The sequence below is a fragment of the Eucyclogobius newberryi genome, unplaced genomic scaffold (assembly GCF_026437365.1).
Source record: "Eucyclogobius newberryi isolate DKJ021-1_F unplaced genomic scaffold, fEucNew1.0.hap1 SCAF_16, whole genome shotgun sequence".
In the NCBI taxonomy this organism is placed as follows: Eukaryota; Metazoa; Chordata; class Actinopteri; order Gobiiformes; family Gobiidae; genus Eucyclogobius; species Eucyclogobius newberryi.
The window spans coordinates 24,320,763-24,340,129 of record NW_027315790.1 but is presented as its reverse complement, the minus strand read 5'-3'; the positions used below and the strand labels follow the sequence as shown (position 1 = coordinate 24,340,129).

General features: G+C 41.9%; 1 protein-coding gene across 3 annotated transcripts in view; it reads right to left on the bottom strand.

Moving 5' to 3' along the window:
• Positions 1-19,367, bottom strand: part of rbms3 (RNA binding motif, single stranded interacting protein) — a 334,351-nt gene that overhangs the window by 27,388 nt on the left and 287,596 nt on the right. For all 3 annotated transcript variants that reach the window (XM_072448061.1, XM_072448062.1, XM_072448063.1), the window contains exons 8-9: positions 7,868-7,911; positions 6,210-6,306 (exon numbers count right to left, since the gene is read on the bottom strand). In XM_072448061.1, the coding sequence (XP_072304162.1) occupies positions 6,210-6,306; positions 7,868-7,911 (141 nt within the window). The remainder of the gene's footprint in view (positions 1-6,209; positions 6,307-7,867; positions 7,912-19,367) is intronic.

Sequence of the window (19,367 nt, the reverse complement as noted above, 5' to 3'; positions counted from 1 at the left end):
TTATTTCAGACAAAAAAACAAGAGTCACTTCGGACACTTTTGAGCAGTAAAGCAGTAGGGTTTAGTAGTAGTAGTAGTAGTAGTAGTAGTAGTAGTAGTAGTAGTAGTAGTAGTAGTGGTAGTAGTAGTAGTAGAAGTAGTAGTAGTGGTAGTAGTAATAGTAATAATAATAGTAGTAGTAGTAGTAGTAATAGTAATAATAATAATAGTAGTAGTAGTAGTAGTAGTAGTAGTAGTAGTAGTAGTAGTAGTAGTAGTAGTAGTAATAGTAATAATAATAATAATAGTAGTAGTAGTAGTAATAGTAATAATAATAGTAGTAGTAATAGTAGTAGTAGTAGTACTAGTAGTAGTTGTAGTAGTAGTAATAGTAATAGTAATATTAGTAGAAGTAGAAGTAGTAGTAGTAGTAGTAGTAGTAGTCTTCTGTACTTTAAATATGTACTATGTAGCTTTGGTGGATGGTCCGCCACCTGCTTTGTCTCAATGGAGATGTTATTGCTTTGCCGGGAATGTTCCACAGAATGGCATTAAACAGTTACCATATTTTCCGACTATAAGTCGCACTTTTTCATAGTTTTTTCCGAGGTGGGACTTATACTTGTATCTATACTTATATACTTACACTCAGGAGCAACTTATATGTGATATATTTGTTATTTTCACATTTCTTACTCCAGTGGATCTTATATATGGGTTTTTCTTCTCTATTATGCATTTTTTGGCTGGTGCAACTTATAGTCCGAAAAATACGGTGATTAAATGTTAAATGTTGATTCATGTGAAATATCCCTTTTTATATAGATAAACAGGCCACTCATGGTTAGGGATTTTTAAAATAAAATAAAACACAATAAAAACACAAGGAATATAAAGCAAGAAGTAATTTAATGCCATACGGTGGAACATTCCAGGCAAAACTATAACATGCACGGAGAAAAACAGGTGACAAAACAAAAAAAAAGTTACATAATGCACCTTTAGTAAAGTATTTTAGTCTTAAAATGATTGGCTTAATAGTATTTAATTGGAATACACATTTGATTACTCTGACACTTTAACTACATGGATCCTTCAGTTTATTGGGCCAGTGATGAATCTGCTCTTTGCATTAGTGCACAGAGTACTTCTAAATCTGCATGTTGACAAACGCGTGCGAGGAAGATGAAGAGATAAGAGGAGGAAGTGTATATTCTCCAGCTGGACAGCTTGTAGCAGAGGAGGCTGCCCGCTGATTCCGCCAAAATGATCAGATTTAACCAAGATAAACACGCAATAATCTGCTATAAGAGCAATCAATCCTGTGAGCCGCGGTTTGGACACACACCTAAATGACAACGCCGCGCCAAGGCCGTTTGTTTACGCTCCGAAATATTTGTTCTCCTCAGATACAGACTGTGGGCTTATCCTAATCGCTCACTCGCAGCGTTTTACTGAGCCGCGGCGTGTAGCGTGACCGACATGTGATTCTGTGAATGGAGAGAGGGAAGATGGCCGCAAAGAACTGCACCGGAATAACCAGGATTTCTCACATATTAAGTGGTAACTGAAAAGATACATGCTGCAAAAATGACAGTTATGCTACAGTTAAATGTGGGAAATGGAAAAACAACAGCATCAATGATTGAGTTAAAGCTATTTTTACATTTTACCATGTTCAAAAACTAATTTGTATGATTATTCAAATGATTTATCAAAAAGGATTATACATTTAAAACTAGTATAACAATAATGCAGTGCTATTTGGACCTGGTTTAGACCTAGACTAGTCCTGGTTTAGACCTAGACTAGTCCTGGTTTTGACCTAGACTAGTCCTGGTTTAGACCTAGAATAGTCCTGGTTTAGACCTAGAATAATCCTGGTTTAGACCTAGACTAGTCCTGGTTTAGACCTAGAATAGTCCTGGTTTAGACCTAGAATAGTCCTGGTTTAGACCTAGAATAATCCTGGTTTAGACCTAGACTAGTCCTGGTTTAGACCTAGAATAGTCCTGGTTTAGACCTAGAATAGTCCTGGTTTAGACCTAGACTAGTCCTGGTTTAGACCTAGAATAGTCCTGGTTTAGACCTAGACTAGTCCTGGTTTAGACCTAGAATAGTCCTGGTTTAGACCTAGAATAGTCCTGGTTTAGACCTAGACTAGTCCTGGTTTAGACCTAGACTAGTCCTGGTTTGGACCTAGAATAGTCCTGGTTTAGACCTAGAATAGTCCTGGTTTAGACCTAGACTAGTCCTGTCTTGGACAGAGACTAGTCCTGGTTTGGACCTAGACTAGTCCTGGTTTGGACTTAGACTAGTCCTGGTTTAGACCTAGAATAGTCCTGGCTTGGACCGAGACTAGTCCTGGTTTGGACCTAGACTAGTCCTGGCTTGGACAGAGACTAGTCCTGGTTTGGACCTAGACTAGTCCTGGTTTGGACCTAGACTAGTCCTGGTTTGGACTTAGACTAGTCCTGGTTTGGACTTAGACTAGTCCTGGTTTAGACCTAGACTAGTCCTGGTTTAGACCCGTTTTCCATCTGGTTGTGCTCAGAAGGCCAAATATTTCTGTGGGTGATTCTTGGTGTGGAATGTTTGAGAAGAATTGATCTGGTGAGAAACGTGAAAAGTAGATGAAATTCCATTGGTTTTAATTCCATTACTCGGTACACTTCAGCCATAACATGAAACTTAATATTTCAGGGCAAAAATGATTTTTGTAGTGGTTCTTTAGCTCTTTTGAATACATTCTGTATAATCCTCTCATACAAATGACCTTTTGAACATTTGAAATGGCTCTTTGAAGACAAGCAGGTGGCACACCCTCCACCAGAAAAGTTACACAGTAAAAACTGTCCTCATGGAATGTAGATGTAAGCACCTCCCCCTGGTGCAACAAAAGTTTAGCTCAAATGCCTTTTATTGACTGAGAATTGGAGGCATGTGAGTCAGGAAGGCCCCACCTCTGGCTGAACCGACAGCTTGTGCTCGTATTTAAAACACATCCAATGGGCCCGGAGCAGGTCAGCGTTTGGACAGGAGAGGGTCTGCACGCTCAGCCAGTTGGAGCGCCCTCCACCAGTCCCACGTGAAGCCAAGCAGACACGCCGTGAACCGCTTAGCTCGACCACCAGACACAGCCACATCCAACAGCGGTGATGGAGAGCAGTGATCCGCTCTGGACCGGATCCTGTCATGTGCAGCCGGCCAAGGAAACACGGCTGAGGCCGCGGCTGCCAGAGCAGCAGAGCTGAGCTTATGTAAGTTATTGTCACTGCAAATGAGTTTGTGTTCAGAAACACCTTAACGGGCCATATTAGGCTAAATCAACTATGTGCTCTTATTAGAAAAAGCTTCAGCTGTAGTCATCTGGACTCAGTTTGAAAAAATAGACGTTTCGACTCTCATCAAGAGTCATTGACAATTGACATTTGACAATGACTCTTGATGAGAGTCGAAACGTCTATTTTTTCAAACTGAGTCCAGATGACTACAACTGAAGCTTTTTCTACTATGGAACACGCCTGGACGAATGAGGGATTACACCGACATATGTGCTCTTATAATAATTTTAGCTTTATTAGTAGTATAGAAGTTTTATTTTGATTGATTCATGCATGTTTCAGTAGACTTGTATTGTCCTGTTTTCACCTACCCCCTATCCCTGCCCACATCCCTGTACTTAGGTGTTATTATTTGAAAAATGAATACTTTAGTGCTACATGTAGAGGTCTAAAATGTCCTGGAGCCACTTTAAATAAATAAAAACATGTAAATGACAATCAGCTGCCACTCTGAAGAGGCGGGGCTTATGACGTGTTAAATGGACGTGTTTCTATTACACGCCATTTCGGATCAATATTGTGGTTTAAAATGAACAAAAAGTAAAACGATGATCTACTTATGTTGCAGTTCAATTCTAAGGTCATGAAAAAAGTAATAATATGTCTCCTTTAATTTAAGAGACACACAACTTTACGTCAGGTGCCCTTCCGCTCACAAATAAGTGTAATACATTTTAGATTTTAAACTGTGAAACATTCGAGGTGAAGAAATGCCCTTTTCCTTGGAGTCAAGCAGGTGATACTCCGAACCAGAAAAGGGTTCATAAAACAAACAAACCTCATTGAACAGTGCTTCTCAAACTATGATCCACGTACCAAAGTCGATATGCAAATTCTTCTGCAGTTCAACGTTTTAACATAATTTGGAGTCACATTGTTGTCCTCCTTTGGGTTAGTCCTTGTTTAAAACCTGTATAGCAACAGTGTAGTATTATTTTAGACATGACTTAGCCCAAATTCAGACCTAGCGTAATCCTGATCTAGATTTGATGGTAATTTGGTCTGAAAAACACTGAAATAGAGCATTCAACAACATATTTTTTTTAAACCAATACACAGTGGTACAGCCAAATATCACACAAACTAAAAAGTATCAAATGATGGGACGAAACTATTACTAAAAGTACAATTGATTAAAGTCATTAGCACGCCGCCGCGCTCTGAAGCTGAACCCGCAGCACTGCAGCGAGCGCGGGTCATTTGCACATTTGACACATTTACGTACGGAGTCAAAATGGCCTCTCGAATATCACAGACAAAAGAGCAGTAAAGGCAGCAGCCACGGCGCCATATCTGGAGAGTTTCATTACGATTATTCATTATTACGATATTTTCCATCACACAAAGAGGTAATTTTCTTTTGTGTGGGTCTCATGCTCTGCTCTTTCCTTTGCTCCGAGGCGAGATGGAGGACTCACCTTGCGCGGCGCGAGGCTGAAGGGCGATATTACAGGAAGCGCGCGGCCCATATTGAAACTGTGAGGATTAATATTCCTCAAAAGCACGGCCATTGTTTTTGATAAATCAATTTGGGAAGCCTTCCGAGTGCAGATTAGAGACCCAGCCTGCTTGGCCCACTTCCCCGTGCCGCTCTCCTCCTTCTCTATCTCCCTCTTTTTTTTTTTGCGGCCGCAGTTTTAATCAAGCATGCCTCAAAGACGGGCATCGCAACCTTCACCAAACAAGCCCCCCGTCCGCCCGCCCGCCGTCCGCCCGCCGCCCTCACCCTCGCTCCCCCCATCTGAGTCACTGCTCCGCTGCTTCCCCTCCGTCCCGCGCTCCTCGGTCGTATCTCCATCTGTCTCCGTGTCCAGCCGTTGTCTCATTCCTCCTGCTGGTCGAGGAGGCACCTCTCTGCATACTAAACAGAGCTAATGGTAAATGACGGGGGAAAAGAGGCGCGTCCGGAGGGTCACAGCCAGGAAGACTTTGTTATGAGTGCGTATTTGAACTCTGATATGATGAAACATATCTTTGTGTTGCGTTTTTTAGAGTGCGTCTTCGAGTCGCAGATGTAAAAATTGGAAGCACTTTGCATGAACTTGGAGAGAAGGTTCTTGAACTTTCGAGTGATGGAAAGTACACGTTTCATGCCACACTATGGAATGATATAGCTAAAGGGACAACATTACCACGGTAACAAGCAGGAGGCTCCTCCAGGCCAAGTACGAGTAATGTTTGTGGAGATGCAAGCCCCACTCACAATAAGGACATGTGTTTTTATAATTTTTTAGAGCAATAAAACCATCCAAAATGAAGAAAAAAGAGACAAAAAACTACCTGTTGTTCCTTAAGTGTAAATAAAATTCCATTGACCTTTGTCCAAATTAATAATGTAATACTAAAAATAATACTAGTTTTGCCATCTTTTTTTAAATAAATGAACATTGCATGAGCCACAATAACACTCCAATAACATTTCCATTGGGTACAAGTCAGTAAATAAGAAAGTTTAGAAAGCAGTCGAAGCGTCAATTAATTTTCAATCAACGGTTAATAATCTAGAGCAGTAATCGAAGCTCTGAGTCGCTAAGCACTATCAAACATCCTGCAAGAACCACTCGTTACATTATCATAAACATCATAAACGCTGAAGCGCACATTTTCCACGTCGAGCGGAGGAGAAACAAACACAATCACATTTGAAGAGACCCTGCTGCGAAAAAAGGGCCAAGAAACTGCACAGAAGGCCTATCTGATCTCCACCGTCAGCCATTTTTCTATTGTGCCGTGTTTACCGCCCTCGATACAGATGTCATCGCACACAGCTGGAGCCGGGGGGGGGAAGGGAAGGGAAGGGCCCGGGCTCCTATAGCGGACTATTTACATTACCGCGCGGGAAGCAAACAGCCCGACGGTGGATGCAGAGCGGTGCGGCGGTCTCACCTGATACGTGGAGACGGGGGAGGCGGCGATGAAGGGCGTGATGGAGGTCTGTGCGATCATGCGGTTGGTGGCGATGCTGTACGGCGAGGAGTAGAACCTGCAGCGGAGAGTCAAAAAAAACGGCGTGAATAGTCGGCGGGGGCGGTTTGCGCAGAGAGCCGCTGCCGCGCTAAGCGAAGTGGACAGTGTTTTGAGCGTAAAGACACTCTAAATTCCCCGCTCCCGCTGCATCGTCGCTGTATTACGCTGGGAGACGGATGGCCATATATATTGCATTTTTCAGCGCACATAAAAGTTTGATGTTGCGCGATGTGCGTTCCGGCGCTCGCTACTGAAGAGACGAGCTTTATTACATCAAATTGAGCTGTCAGGGCGTAAAATAGGAGCAGCATTTCTTTTTCGTCTTGTTGTAGAATGTGTAAAGAAAGCGTGAGGTGAGGAGGAAGTGTGCGGTGTTCAGTACGTTGTGTGGTGTAAGATGCAACGTTAAACCAAGTGCGTGTTGTCACTGTTGTTGAACTTGGGATTTATATAGACTAATGGATAATATTGTTTTAGAGTTAATATGCCAACTTAAAATATAGTGTACAGAATTCAATACAAAAAGGCTGGAATAAGAGCCGATTAAACATTGCACAAAAACAATTTAACACTCCAGTTGTATTTTCTGCAATATTTGAATCTCAACCAAGACATTTACGAGCTTGTTTTAACACATTTCTAATTAATAACCATAATGTCTGATTATCGGCATCGGGACAATGATAATCTAGCTATTATTTTTGAGCACAACCCTAATTACAGGCATGGAATACAAATCACATGTTCAGTCTGGAAGGTAATCAGATTATGATACTGTAGGTGTAGAGTCACTTTGGACTTTGGCAGAGTTAGAGCACAGTATGCTAATGTCCCGCCTGCTGTCCCTGGGCAGGCTGAATAGTAATAGTGTTAGAATGACTGGCTTGATTGCAGTAAAAGTATGAGCAGGACACGTTTGTTTGGACACCCCTGGACTTAAGTGACAGTCTGTGGTCGACTGTCATTAAAAGAAACTACACGTATTTGTTCTGTCCAGGAATTAAACCCATAATTAAGGTTTTGGAAACTGTTTTAATGAACTGTATAAGGTAAAATGTAATGAATCAAATGGAAATAAACAGGGCCAATGAAGTGTCCCCTCCATTTGTCCCAGCCTTTGTCTCAGCCTTTTGTGTGGATGTTGTAGGTTTCATAACAGAAATAATACAGTTCTTAAAAAGCAGTATTCTTGGTCAACACACACATTTTGAGAGATTAATATCTGAAAACAAAAACACATTTGCTTTCTTGTACACAGGTTGTTTAACGTCATTTAATGGAGGGCATTTTTATTCTTTTTTTAAATGAAATAAGAAGCGGTGTGTGCGGCTTCCTGTTCACTTCCTGTCTCAATACAACAGGGGAAAAAACGAAAACTGGCTCTCCTCCATTTATGTCCGGCGTACCATTAAGACGCACGGCACAAAAAGAGTCCACGCATAATCTCTTAATCAAACCGTAACAAAGTGCGGACAGTTCATTCGTCTTTATGTATGACACTTGTATTGACCGGGCTGCTATGGCCAAGAGCGAGTGCATTAGCCGGTGCCAAAGACAGATGGGGAACGCTCTCTTACCCGTTCTGCATTGCTGCCGGGTCATATGTTAACGCCATGCCAGTCTGCAAGAGAGAGCAGAGTAATCATATCAAACAAATGCAATTATTCATTCAAATACACGGCTGCAGGAATTACTGTAAGTCAATAATAAACATGGGAGGAGTTGACTGTGAAGAATGTGGCGGGTTGCGTTTGCCGGACCGCATTTGTCACGCGTGTGTCGCAGTGGAGATGAAAACACTGGTACATTTTGGCGTTCCTATTGTTGAGAGGAGAAACATCACACCAAAACAACTCTGCGTGTTTTTATTCACTTTTCATTCACGGTGATAGATTTCCACTGCTCTAGTCTGTGACCAGCTTTATGAAACGATAAATGTGATATAAAATCGTATGTATTTACTTTGTTTTGCTATTTATAATGTATTTTATGGCTTGATTACTGTGTTAAATTGTTGATTTTGTCTTGTTATGTGCAGTACTTTGGAAACGGCTTTTGTTTGTTAAATGTGTTGTAGAAATCAAGTGGATTAGATTGGATAAAAGCCTGATAAAAAAGCACTTTTACTACATTTATATTGTGAGATTGTTGGAATTCATGTGCAATTCATGTGCAATTACTGTGAAATTCATGTGCAATCTATGTGCTGTCGTGACACATATTCATGTGCAATTACTGTCGTGATCACGTGCAATGGTATTTATGTATTTATGTATTTATTTATTTATTTGTCTATGGGAGTTTTTATTTATTTATAGGAGATCTTCTACTGAAAGTGTTTTTCAAACTTCCTATAAGTGATCTGTTCTTCTGTATCTACCTCTGTATCTATCTGCGTTGCACCAATGAAATTTCCCCATGTGGGACAATAAAGGAATATCTTATCTTATCTTATCTTCGTTTACTTAATTTTACTTCTAACATTGTCAGGATTTAATTGTTTTTATCACCTTTATAATCGTGTTAATTGATGAACCAATAAACCTTGACATACAGAGACGTTGTTGTATTCAGGTCCGTTAGTATTGTGCCGTATGTTTAAAGTTTTGAGTGCAAAAGCAACGCAACAAACTTCTGATTTCACACAAGACAAGACGAGTTTGTGCCATTCAGCCCAATTAAATGACTATATTTAAAAGACATTCAGTGTAACCACAAACAAAATCAAATAACCAATACAAAGGGAAGTCATTTGTTACGACAGAAATGGAACTCAATTGTGTTAAATCCATTTTAAGGTAAAACATCTGGGCCAAATGAACGATGCTGAGACGTTAATCCTACACAGTGACCCAGAACAGACATAAAACTAAAGATAATAGGAGGTTTGAATGCGCACAAGTGCATAAACGCCCTCTGCAGAAGGATTCGAGGTTGTTCCGGTGCTCGTCTTCGTGTGGGGCCGCGCTCTCGTCCCGCGGAGAACCTTGTGCGTCGCGATCCGTCATCTGCATTCCCGCCGTGCTGTCCCGGAGGAGCGCTAATCCCATTTCTTTACGGGAGAGCGCTGAGGCCGGCAGATTTCATCAGCACGCTCAGACCGGCCCCTCTCTCCGGTGTCCTATACCTCCCCCGTTCTCTGTACCTGCTCCTCCGTGGCTCACGCGCCTTATCCACACAGGCTGTTCATCTCTTAATCTGCCCCGTCTTTGTGAGGCTCCGCGTGTCCTTGTGTCTCCGGAGGCCTGGAAACACTGAGCCGAGTCGCGGTGGGAACATGGAGGTGCAGAGGAGCAGGAGGAACTAAAAGGCGTGACTAAAGCTACAGTGGAAATGTGTGGTTCAGACAAGCAGCAATTACAAGGAACGCCACGAATTGTCAGTAATAATGTAAATGTAATGTAATGTAAAAACAGAGTCACTAGAATAAACAAACCTGACGCATGAGACTCACTCTTCGTAAAGTCTCAGGAAATATCAAATCCAGCTAGACTTTTGTCAAGGCTATAGGGCAAAAACATCACATTTAACTTGAACTTCACTATGGTGGAAAAAAAAATGTAAAAACTTTCTTGACTGCCAATACGCTGGTGACCAAAACAGGTGCATAAAACTAAACTTCAAGGCCGCAATCGATTCTTCAAACGCACTTCCTCTCAAGGTGATGGTGTATTGACCTGTTAGTAATCTTAGTCCAACATACTAACAGCTCGTGCTGCTGTTTTTTGCTTACTCAGACACTTTGTCAACACAGATAGATATGGCAGACGAGGACGTCTGTCTTTGGAGACAGAAAACTCCCTGAAGTGATGCCTTTGGTCCAAGAGCTAATGGCTTTCACAGCAGCTCAAGACACACCGAGCAAGACAAGAACAAGTCAATGAAATTGTGAGAGATGGATGTGTAGTACATTTACTAAAGTACATGTATTATGTATGTAACTTTTTAATTGCTCATTCATTAAATGTGTACTTGTTGCAGTTGGACACCATACATTTACTTCTATGAATACATATTTTAAAATGTAAAAGTAGTTTTAAAGTAAAAGTTGCGATTACTTCCCAAATAACAAAAGCTTCATGTTTACAATATTAAATGATTTGAACCTTTGTGTTTATTGCACCCGTTTTTTAGATTGTTGAATTAAATCAGATGTTATGTCCAGTTACTCTTACAATGACCCAAATACTTTTTACTTTCTAGTCCAATTAGCTTCATTAGGTCTTCACATTTGAATAAGTTTGGACTTGTTTAAAGTCAGACCTGTATTTTAGTGTTGTACTTTGTCATGTTTCGGCTGCTTTTGCTATTTTGTATTCTTAGTCAATTTTGTTCATATTATTTTGAAGTACAATTACTATGACTTACTTACTACTCTTCCATACGCTGCATACTTTAGTGTTTTACCCAAGTCCAAAATGGAAGAAGGCTGTGCTTATTTTGGGGATCGCACAACCAATCTGAAAATGTTCTCAACTATTTAGGTTTCTTTCAAGTCCAAATTTATAATATTTTTAAGCAAAAGTTTGCATACATTAATAAATCAACTCAGTAATGACTAATGCAAAATTATTCAAATTTCACCATCACAATGAGCCTTCAAAATTATCTGCGCTCATTTTAGGAGGCAACATGCTTGAGGCAACGTGACAAGATTTCATTCACAAATGGATTTTTAATGTCAATGTATTTTGCTAAATGTGTTTTATTCAAATGTTTCTGTGCTAAACTTTATTCATGTGTGTTTTGGGAGGTCATGTGAGGACAGCCTATGTCATATATCAATAAGACTCTGCATCCCCAACTGACAATCCAAGTGCCTCAAACGATCTTTTATCCCAACAACAATGAAATGATTGAACTCTGCTAAGTCAGCTAAGTTTTATTCTATTCTATATCAAACCAGCCAGAGTAACAACACCTGCCTCTGACCATCAACACTAAAGCATACATTCAGTACATTCAGATTCCCAAAATTATCTGCTGTTTATTATTGTGGCTGTTCCACTTTGACAATGGCTGATCTCGCCTCATCTCAGGAGCAACTGAAACTGAAACTGTTGTGAACACAAGCTGCTGCAGTTTAGGGTGAAAACAGAAATAAACTCCCAGGACCAGTCTGTCCGAGACCTGGAGCCCCTCCCTCACTCTCAGGACCAGTCTGTCCGAGACCTGGAGCCCCTCCCTCACTCTCAGGACCAGTCTGTCCGAGACCTGGAGCCCCTCCCTCACTCTCAGGACCAGTCTGTCCGAGACCTGGAGCCCCTCCCTCACTCTCAGGACCAGTCTGTCCGAGACCTGGAGCCCCTCCCTCACTCTCAGGACCAGTCTGTCCGAGACCTGGAGCCCCTCCCTCACTCTCAGGACCAGTCTGTCCGAGACCTGGAGCCCCTCCCTCACTCTAAGGACCAGTCTGTCCGAGACCTGGAGCCCCTCCCTCACTCTCAGGACCAGTCTGTCCGAGACCTGGAGCCCCTCCCTCACTCTCAGGACCAGTCTGTCCGAGACCTGGAGCCCCTCCCTCACTCTCAGGACCAGTCTGTCCGAGACCTGGAGCCCCTCCCTCACTCTAAGGACCAGTCTGTCCGAGACCTGGAGCCCCTCCCTCACTCTAAGGACCAGTCTGTCCGAGACCTGGAGCCCCTCCCTCACTCTAAGGACCAGTCTGTCCGAGACCTGGAGCCCCTCCCTCACTCTCAGGACCAGTCTGTCCGAGACCTGGAGCCCCTCCCTCACTCTAAGGACCAGTCTGTCCGAGACCTGGAGCCCCTCCCTCACTCTCAGGACCAGTCTGTCCGAGACCTGGAGCCCCTCCCTCACTCTCAGGACCAGTCTGTCCGAGACCTGGAGCCCCTCCCTTACTCACAGATTTCACTTGTTTGCAGGTTCGCACACAAAAGCAATAATTTCATGTTTGCCGTAAATGTAAACAAAGGCAGATGTGCATTACTGCATGATGTAGACGTGAACACTACAAGTATTCATTCAACCGTGTGGCGGTTAATTGATGCACAGAAGCTCATTAGTGCCTAAAATTGCCAAGAAAACTCTGTTGATCCTATGAACTAAACAGAAAACTTTTTAAATAATAAATTATGTATATTTAATATAAATATATATGTTTATTATTTATGCACTTAGTACAATAAACAGATATTAGAGTATCTGACCATGTTTTCCGAGCTGGGCAGACTGGTTGTGTAGTATGTGTGTTTTAAATATCAGAAGTCTTCTGATATTTGCTCTCCTGGGAAAAACACACATTCTTCTGACAGAAGAACAAAATACATGCAACACACACAAAAATCAACAACAAAAACATGAGTGCAGCGTCCAATATCCACTTAATCCATGGCCTGTCAAAAAGGTCCATTCTGAAATTGAGTTCAAATGTAATTTTTTCCATTTTTTGAAAAAGGTGATCGGGTTAATAAATCAGAGCGTCTCCAGGGCGGTCCTCTGTTTGGGGCTTTCTTGAAACGCTTTGTTCTAATTGCAAGATAAAGTGTGAGTTTAGACTTACTGATAAAAGAGAGTGTTCCCTGTAATGCTCCGTGTCCACTCTGTCCACAACAGGTAAGAGGTCATGAGAGTAAAGGTCAAATGAGTGCTAGATAGTACATAGTTAACATGTCGCTTCAATCTGGAACATTCCCAATGTCTTTGAAAACTGCGGTCATAAAGCCTCTCCTAAAGAAGAGCAGTCTTGATGCCGCAGTACTGAGTCATTACCGGCCCATCTCTAATCTGCCATTTTGGGGCAAAGTCCTTGAAAAGGTTGTTTACCAACAGCTCACAGATTTCCTCTTAATAAACAACTCATTTGATGTTTTTCAGTCAGGTTTTAGACCTCATCACAGCACTGAGACTGCTCTTGTCAAGGTGACAAATGACATCCGCCTGAACACTGACATGGGCAAAGCCTCAGTCTTAATTCTGTTAGATCTGAGTGCTGCTTTTGACACTGTCGATCATGGGATCCTCTTACAGAGACTAGAGGACTGGGTGGGCATCACTGGCACTGCCCTAAACTGGTTAAGGTCCAAGGGTCAGTCATGGGTCCCCTTCTGTTCAACCTCTACATGCTGCCGTTAGGTCAGTTGATACGCAGTGAAAATGTGTCCTATCACAATTATGCAGACGGCACTCAGATCTATGTTTCACTATCGGCAGGTGACTATGGACCAGTAGATTCACTCTGTCACTGCATCCAACAGATCAGTTTGTGGATGCAAAACAACTTTCTCCAGCTGAACTCAGACAAGACTGAAATAATCGTTTTTGGCCCACAGAAACAAAGAGAAAGTGTTAGCGGTCACCTCCAGAGTCTCGCTCTAAAACCTACAAACCAAATTAGAAATCTGGGGGTAATAATGGACTCAGACTTGAACTTTAATAGCCACGTCAAATCAATAACATCAGCAGCTTTTTACCATCTAAAAAACATTGCCAAAATCAAAAATATAGTGTCAAAACCAGATTTAGAGAGACTTATCCATGCGTTTGTCTCCAGTAGATTAGATTACTGTAACGGCCTGCTCACTGGTCTCTCCAAACGAGTTGTAAAACAGCTGCAGTACATCCAGAACGCTGCTGCTCGGGTCCTGACCAGAACCAGGAAGTATGATCACATTAGTCCTGTTCTCAGGTCTCTGCACTGGCTCCCTGTGGCTCAGAGAATAGACTTTAAAGCAGCTCTGCTTGTGTACAAGTCTCTCCATGGCCTAGCACCAAAGTACATCTTGGATATGTTAGTGCCATATGAACCATCTCGGACTCTGAGGACCTCAGGGACCGGCCTCCTGCTGGTGCCCAGAGTCAGGACAAAACATGGGGAATCTGCGTTTCAGTTTTATGCAGCTAAAATCTGGAACATTCTTCCTGAAGATGTGAGACAGGCTTCTACTCTGACAATGTTCAAATCTAAGCTAAAAACAGTTTTGTTTAGCTGCGCATATGCACTTTGCACTCTTCTCTTTTGTTTGTGATTTTATTAGTTTAGAAAATCAGTTGGATTGATAATTTTTAATTTAATTAATTTTATTGTATTTCTGTTTCTGTAATTTCTTTGTGATTTGAATGCATTTTTCCTGCTGTGAAGCACTTTGAATTGCCTTGTGTATGAAATGTGCTCTACAAATAAACTTGCCTTGCCTTGCCTTGCCTAGATCAAGGTCAGATCAGAGACTCAGAGATGACCAACGAAACCAACGTCCAATATGGAAAGTATTTTATGGTCTACAGCAGGGGTGGCCAAACCTTTTTTCACGGGGGCCGCATTTTGAATCTTATACAGAGCAGATGGCCACAGAAAACACAACGATGAACCTCCACACCTTTAATGACTTTAAGACTTGGAACATTAATATTATTGTTGGTATAACAACAAATGCTTGTCCAATTTTAGAGTAAAAAGCACTTCTTTCTTTGTTTGGACCAACTTAGCAGAAATTGTTCTGAGGGCCGCATTTGGCCCCCGGGCCGTAGTTTGGACATGCCTGGTCTACAGCAATGGTTCTCAAACTTTTCACATTAAGTAAAACCTTAGAAGAAAGATCTACAACATGCATAATGGGACGATTCTAGACCCACACTAGAACTAAAATGGATCTAAACCTGGAATACATCATTGCTACAGCAGTTCTAATCAAAGAATTACCCAAAGTAGGTGAAAAAAACAAACCCAAATCTAGATCAGGCAAATATTAGAACTGTAGAGGACCTGGCATACCACCAGAAGGAGCTTGTGTACTATTGTTCTGGGAAAGAGGGGGAGGAGCAGACGCAGCACGCAGCAGCAGCCACATCAAAGGCTGTGACAAATGCACATAAACGTGACTGTAACAACTGTCCCTCGCAAATGAACTTTTAAAAGGACAGAATTGCGTTTTAGTCGCCGACACGTAACACAATTTAGCCTGTCTATTTTGCAGGGACTGTTTGGTTCTGCTTCAAGCTCTTGTGACACGGATGACCTTCCTGCAGCGGGAGTGATGTGGATGGATCAGCAACAGAGGGACAAACACTTTTGATGCAGAGACAAGGGCAGAAAGAACAAAAAAAAAGGGTCAGGTTTGGACACTGGGCTGCGTGTGGTACAAATGGTCGTCTTGTCCTCTGTCCATCCTGAGAGTCCACTCAAAGTCTAAAAGACAAACGTGCTCTGCCTGAAGGAGGAGTTTTTCTCTCAGGTCTGATTGTTGTTCTAGAAATCCATTTACAGATTCAAAGGATCTTCTCTGCCACAGACACCAAGCATATGCACGCGCACAACTTCGTATGTGTCATGTGTTGTCCAGAATAATGAGGGGAATAAACTGCCCAGCTCCGTGTTCATAGGCCAACTTCTGCTTGAATGTGATAATAAAATTGTTCCAGGCTAAAATATTTGCACTTCACTTCCTCGACAATAGTATACAAGGTTGTGCCGCCAAGCCAAGTTACAGGTCATGTCTGTGGAGCCACTAAGAGGTTTTTCAAGTTTTTTTTTTCCAGCTTTGTAAAGTTGTTTGGGTCTTTTAAAAGGCGCTATTATTACTATTATTGCGGTTTAATTTTTTTTTTCAAAGCAAGAATGTTGACAATAAATAAACGTATTAAAAAAGTATTAATTTAATTCACATTTTTCCTAATTTGTTGCATATTGTGTTCGTCGTCACCACAGCACATAATCCGCCTCCTCCCGTGTCCATCTGTAAATTCTGCTTTATACGTTATATTAAAGCAGAGCACGCATCGGGCTTGTTGTTTTTACACCGTTCCCCTGGAAGAGGTGCTTGAGAAGGGTGACTTTGAACGGACAAAAAAAAAACACCCCTGGCAGTTGTTTCCTGCTAAACGAAAAAAAAACAATAATAATACAAAATCGAGTGACTAATATGTTTGTGAGCAGCACTTTCCCCTCTGCAGTTTGGGCGGTTTACAAGAGGAATGTGTCATCTTTCAGCAGCAGAAGCAGAAGCCGCCACCCTCTCACTCTTTCCTGACTGATCATCCAATGTGTTCGTTTTCTCTGCGCTGCGCGTCGCCGTGCCCATCTCCGTCCATATGTTACGGAGGGATTTGGGATGGCTTCAAAGGCACGCGGTGACAAAGGGGAACAGGCAACCCAGAATTCATGCTACTACATCGCTCTCGCTGTAGACGCCACCGATGTACATAATTAACAGTTCAGAAGTACATCTCCTGTTGGCGGCGCAGGTGGTTCATGAGACCAGGGTGAGAGGAGATACAGAGGTCGTCGAGATTTTGTAGGTCAAGGTTAAAATACTGATGATGTCAAAGGTTTGTGATCCGTCAGGACACAATGTAATCATATAAGGACTTTTTAGAGAGAATTAAAGAGTCATTTCTGCTCTACACAAAAGTAAAACTAAATGTAAAGCGCTTTTTAATCAGTTGTCAGTTTATGTTACTTAACTTGCTTTGACATTTGTGAATTTTGACTTCATAAAGCTGGTCACATTCTACAAAAATGAAATGCTAACGTTTTAAACTAGGATTTCACTGTTTGGTCGTCAATGATTGGGAGTGATGGTTAAATCCTCTCACTGTAATTGCAAATTTGATAGGCCTAGATGCCAGTTAACAGTTTGCACATTGGAAGATATCATACAATATTTTACCCTCAAGTTTATCCTAATTTAGTGTCAACAATTCCCCAAATCAGAGGAAGCTGGTAACTCTGTTTTTGATCTCCTTTTCATCACCGTAAACCACGTGAAAAGGTGCCCACGCTTTAATAACAATGGGTTTTATGAGGGTTTATATTTCTATGCCAGATGCCCGTCCTCATCTTTTCCATAGTAACTAGTGTAATTCCAATGGGTGTGATTGACAGGCGGATTAACCAATCAGAGAAAGCCATGTTAGTGTCTACATAAACATGCCGGGTTACGAGTAAAAAGAAACACGAAATCACAGAGGATTGAGAAAAAGGAGTTATATATTTAGTTCTGAATGCTACTAGAATATTCTGCAATGTCTTCTGCATTTGAGGGACTCGTGCTACGAGTCAGTGGCTGTGATTGGACCATTCAAAGTTAAGATGATTTTTTTTAAACTCTCTTTATTGTCCGATTCCAGAATTGATTTCCCGTTATGTTACTGCTTTGCACAGTATGGCATTAAAGTAAACTTTCTACCATTTACATATTCAATTGTAGTTTCTATTCTGCAAAAATACCTTGAAAAGCATACATTCTCACTGTGAACATACTCGCCTCTCCACAGCTTTGACCTGTAACTTTAGAACTTAAGTTTAACGTCACACTGTAGACCATTCCAGGGAAAGCAACAATACTATACTGAATGTTCTAATGTTCACAAAAGTTTGAACAATGTTTACAGTGTGTCATCTGATTTGACGTGACAAAGGCTTTCATGCCACGGCTAAGATTAAAGAGCAGTGAACACAGTGGTGCAGACAGTGCAGATAAACAGCAGAGATTTAATAGATTCAGAGCAGTGTGTTGTCCCCTTCATGTTCCTGACACTGAGCTGAAGAATGGCCTGGCTCTGATAAACACACAACATGTGATAGTTATCTGCCTCTGCTCAGGCCTGCGCTGCTGATCAATGAGCGCCGTGTCACATATAAGGACGGGTTTATGAGCACAATGCTTTATCTCAGCCACGACATGAAAAAAAGATGTTAGGATCCACAAGTATAACCTGTATTGTTGAGCGATTGTGTGTTTTGCCTGTAAGTCCAGAGGTAAAGACTGTAAAGGTGTACTTTGCTAGTTTGGTGGGATAGTATCTTTGGTAAATATTTATCATAGTTTTACACCAGCAATGTGTCTGTTTGTGAAGAATGGTTGAAAAAAGGAAGATAACTTAAAATAATGTATGTATTGAAAGCATACATTGCTTTCTATCAGTCAGGCATTCCTTCATCAGGATTTGATGTTAGCACTCCATCTACTGACAGCAGAGGGAATTCCAAATGTGGAAAAAACTAAAGCTAGCTACATGCTAACGTAAGCATGCAGCTGTAATGAAAGCGATTTTTCAGTGTGAATCTGGCACTGGCAACAGAAAAAAAGACCTCCGGATCTCGAGACTTACATATTTTCTCCATGATTTGACTAAGCTGACCCAGTCCATGACCTACAGCAGCTACAGGATGAAGCGATTACATTCAGGTTGAACTCCATTCAGTTCTGACGCCATAGAACATGTGCCAGACACTTGTAGTGGACTCCTCCTCTCTGAAGGGCGAGTGTTTCACTGTGTTGCTCTTCCTCTGCCTAGACCAGCACAACTGTCCCAGCCAGTGCATGCATGTGTTCTGTGCACAGAGCAGTCTCCTTTGGGTGTCCTTCCCAATATAGCAGGTTGCTGAGATTTTAACCTTGTCTCTCTCCACAGGTTGCTGATGAATTTGTTACCACAAGGCCGAATCCACTTTCAGCATTCCCAGCATTCCTGATGTATATCGAGAAGTTTGCGTGTTCGGTGGGCTATATAGGGCTGGAGATGCAATTTGGTGTCTGTTCATACAAGGGCAGTGTGATTGATCCAGTGCTTATAAAACTGCGGGACAAGGGCCAGTTTCACTCTGGTGGAGTATTTCCCAGGTAACGTTGTAGAGCTCATTTCGTCACATATTGCGTCAGCGCGATTGCTGACATTGCAGAGCGTGTAACTCTAAACAGGAGGTGTGATCATGCCGAGATATGAGGTGGAGTGAAGCAACTTGGGGGCGTGGTGTGGTGCGTTCTGTGAAGGACCAGAATCATAACTAATACACTTCAAAACTAGAGCCCCGGAGTGGTGTTACTGTCCACATATGGACAAGATAATCATAATAAAACAACCTTCATGGGCATGAATAGAATCATGAATACTGTCCTATTTGATGTCTTTTTTCCCACTCACGTAAACAGCGCAGCGCCGTTACGCAGCTCTTTGCTTGACCCTCCACTTCCCGCGTTGGAAACCTGTTACAGCACGGTCTGGGCCAGACTGGACCGTGCAGACTTTCATGTGCTCAGCTTAGAAACGAACGTTTATTTTGGAAACCGGATAAATCGCCACTGTCACATCGCATTCACCCAAAATCCTTGTCCCAGT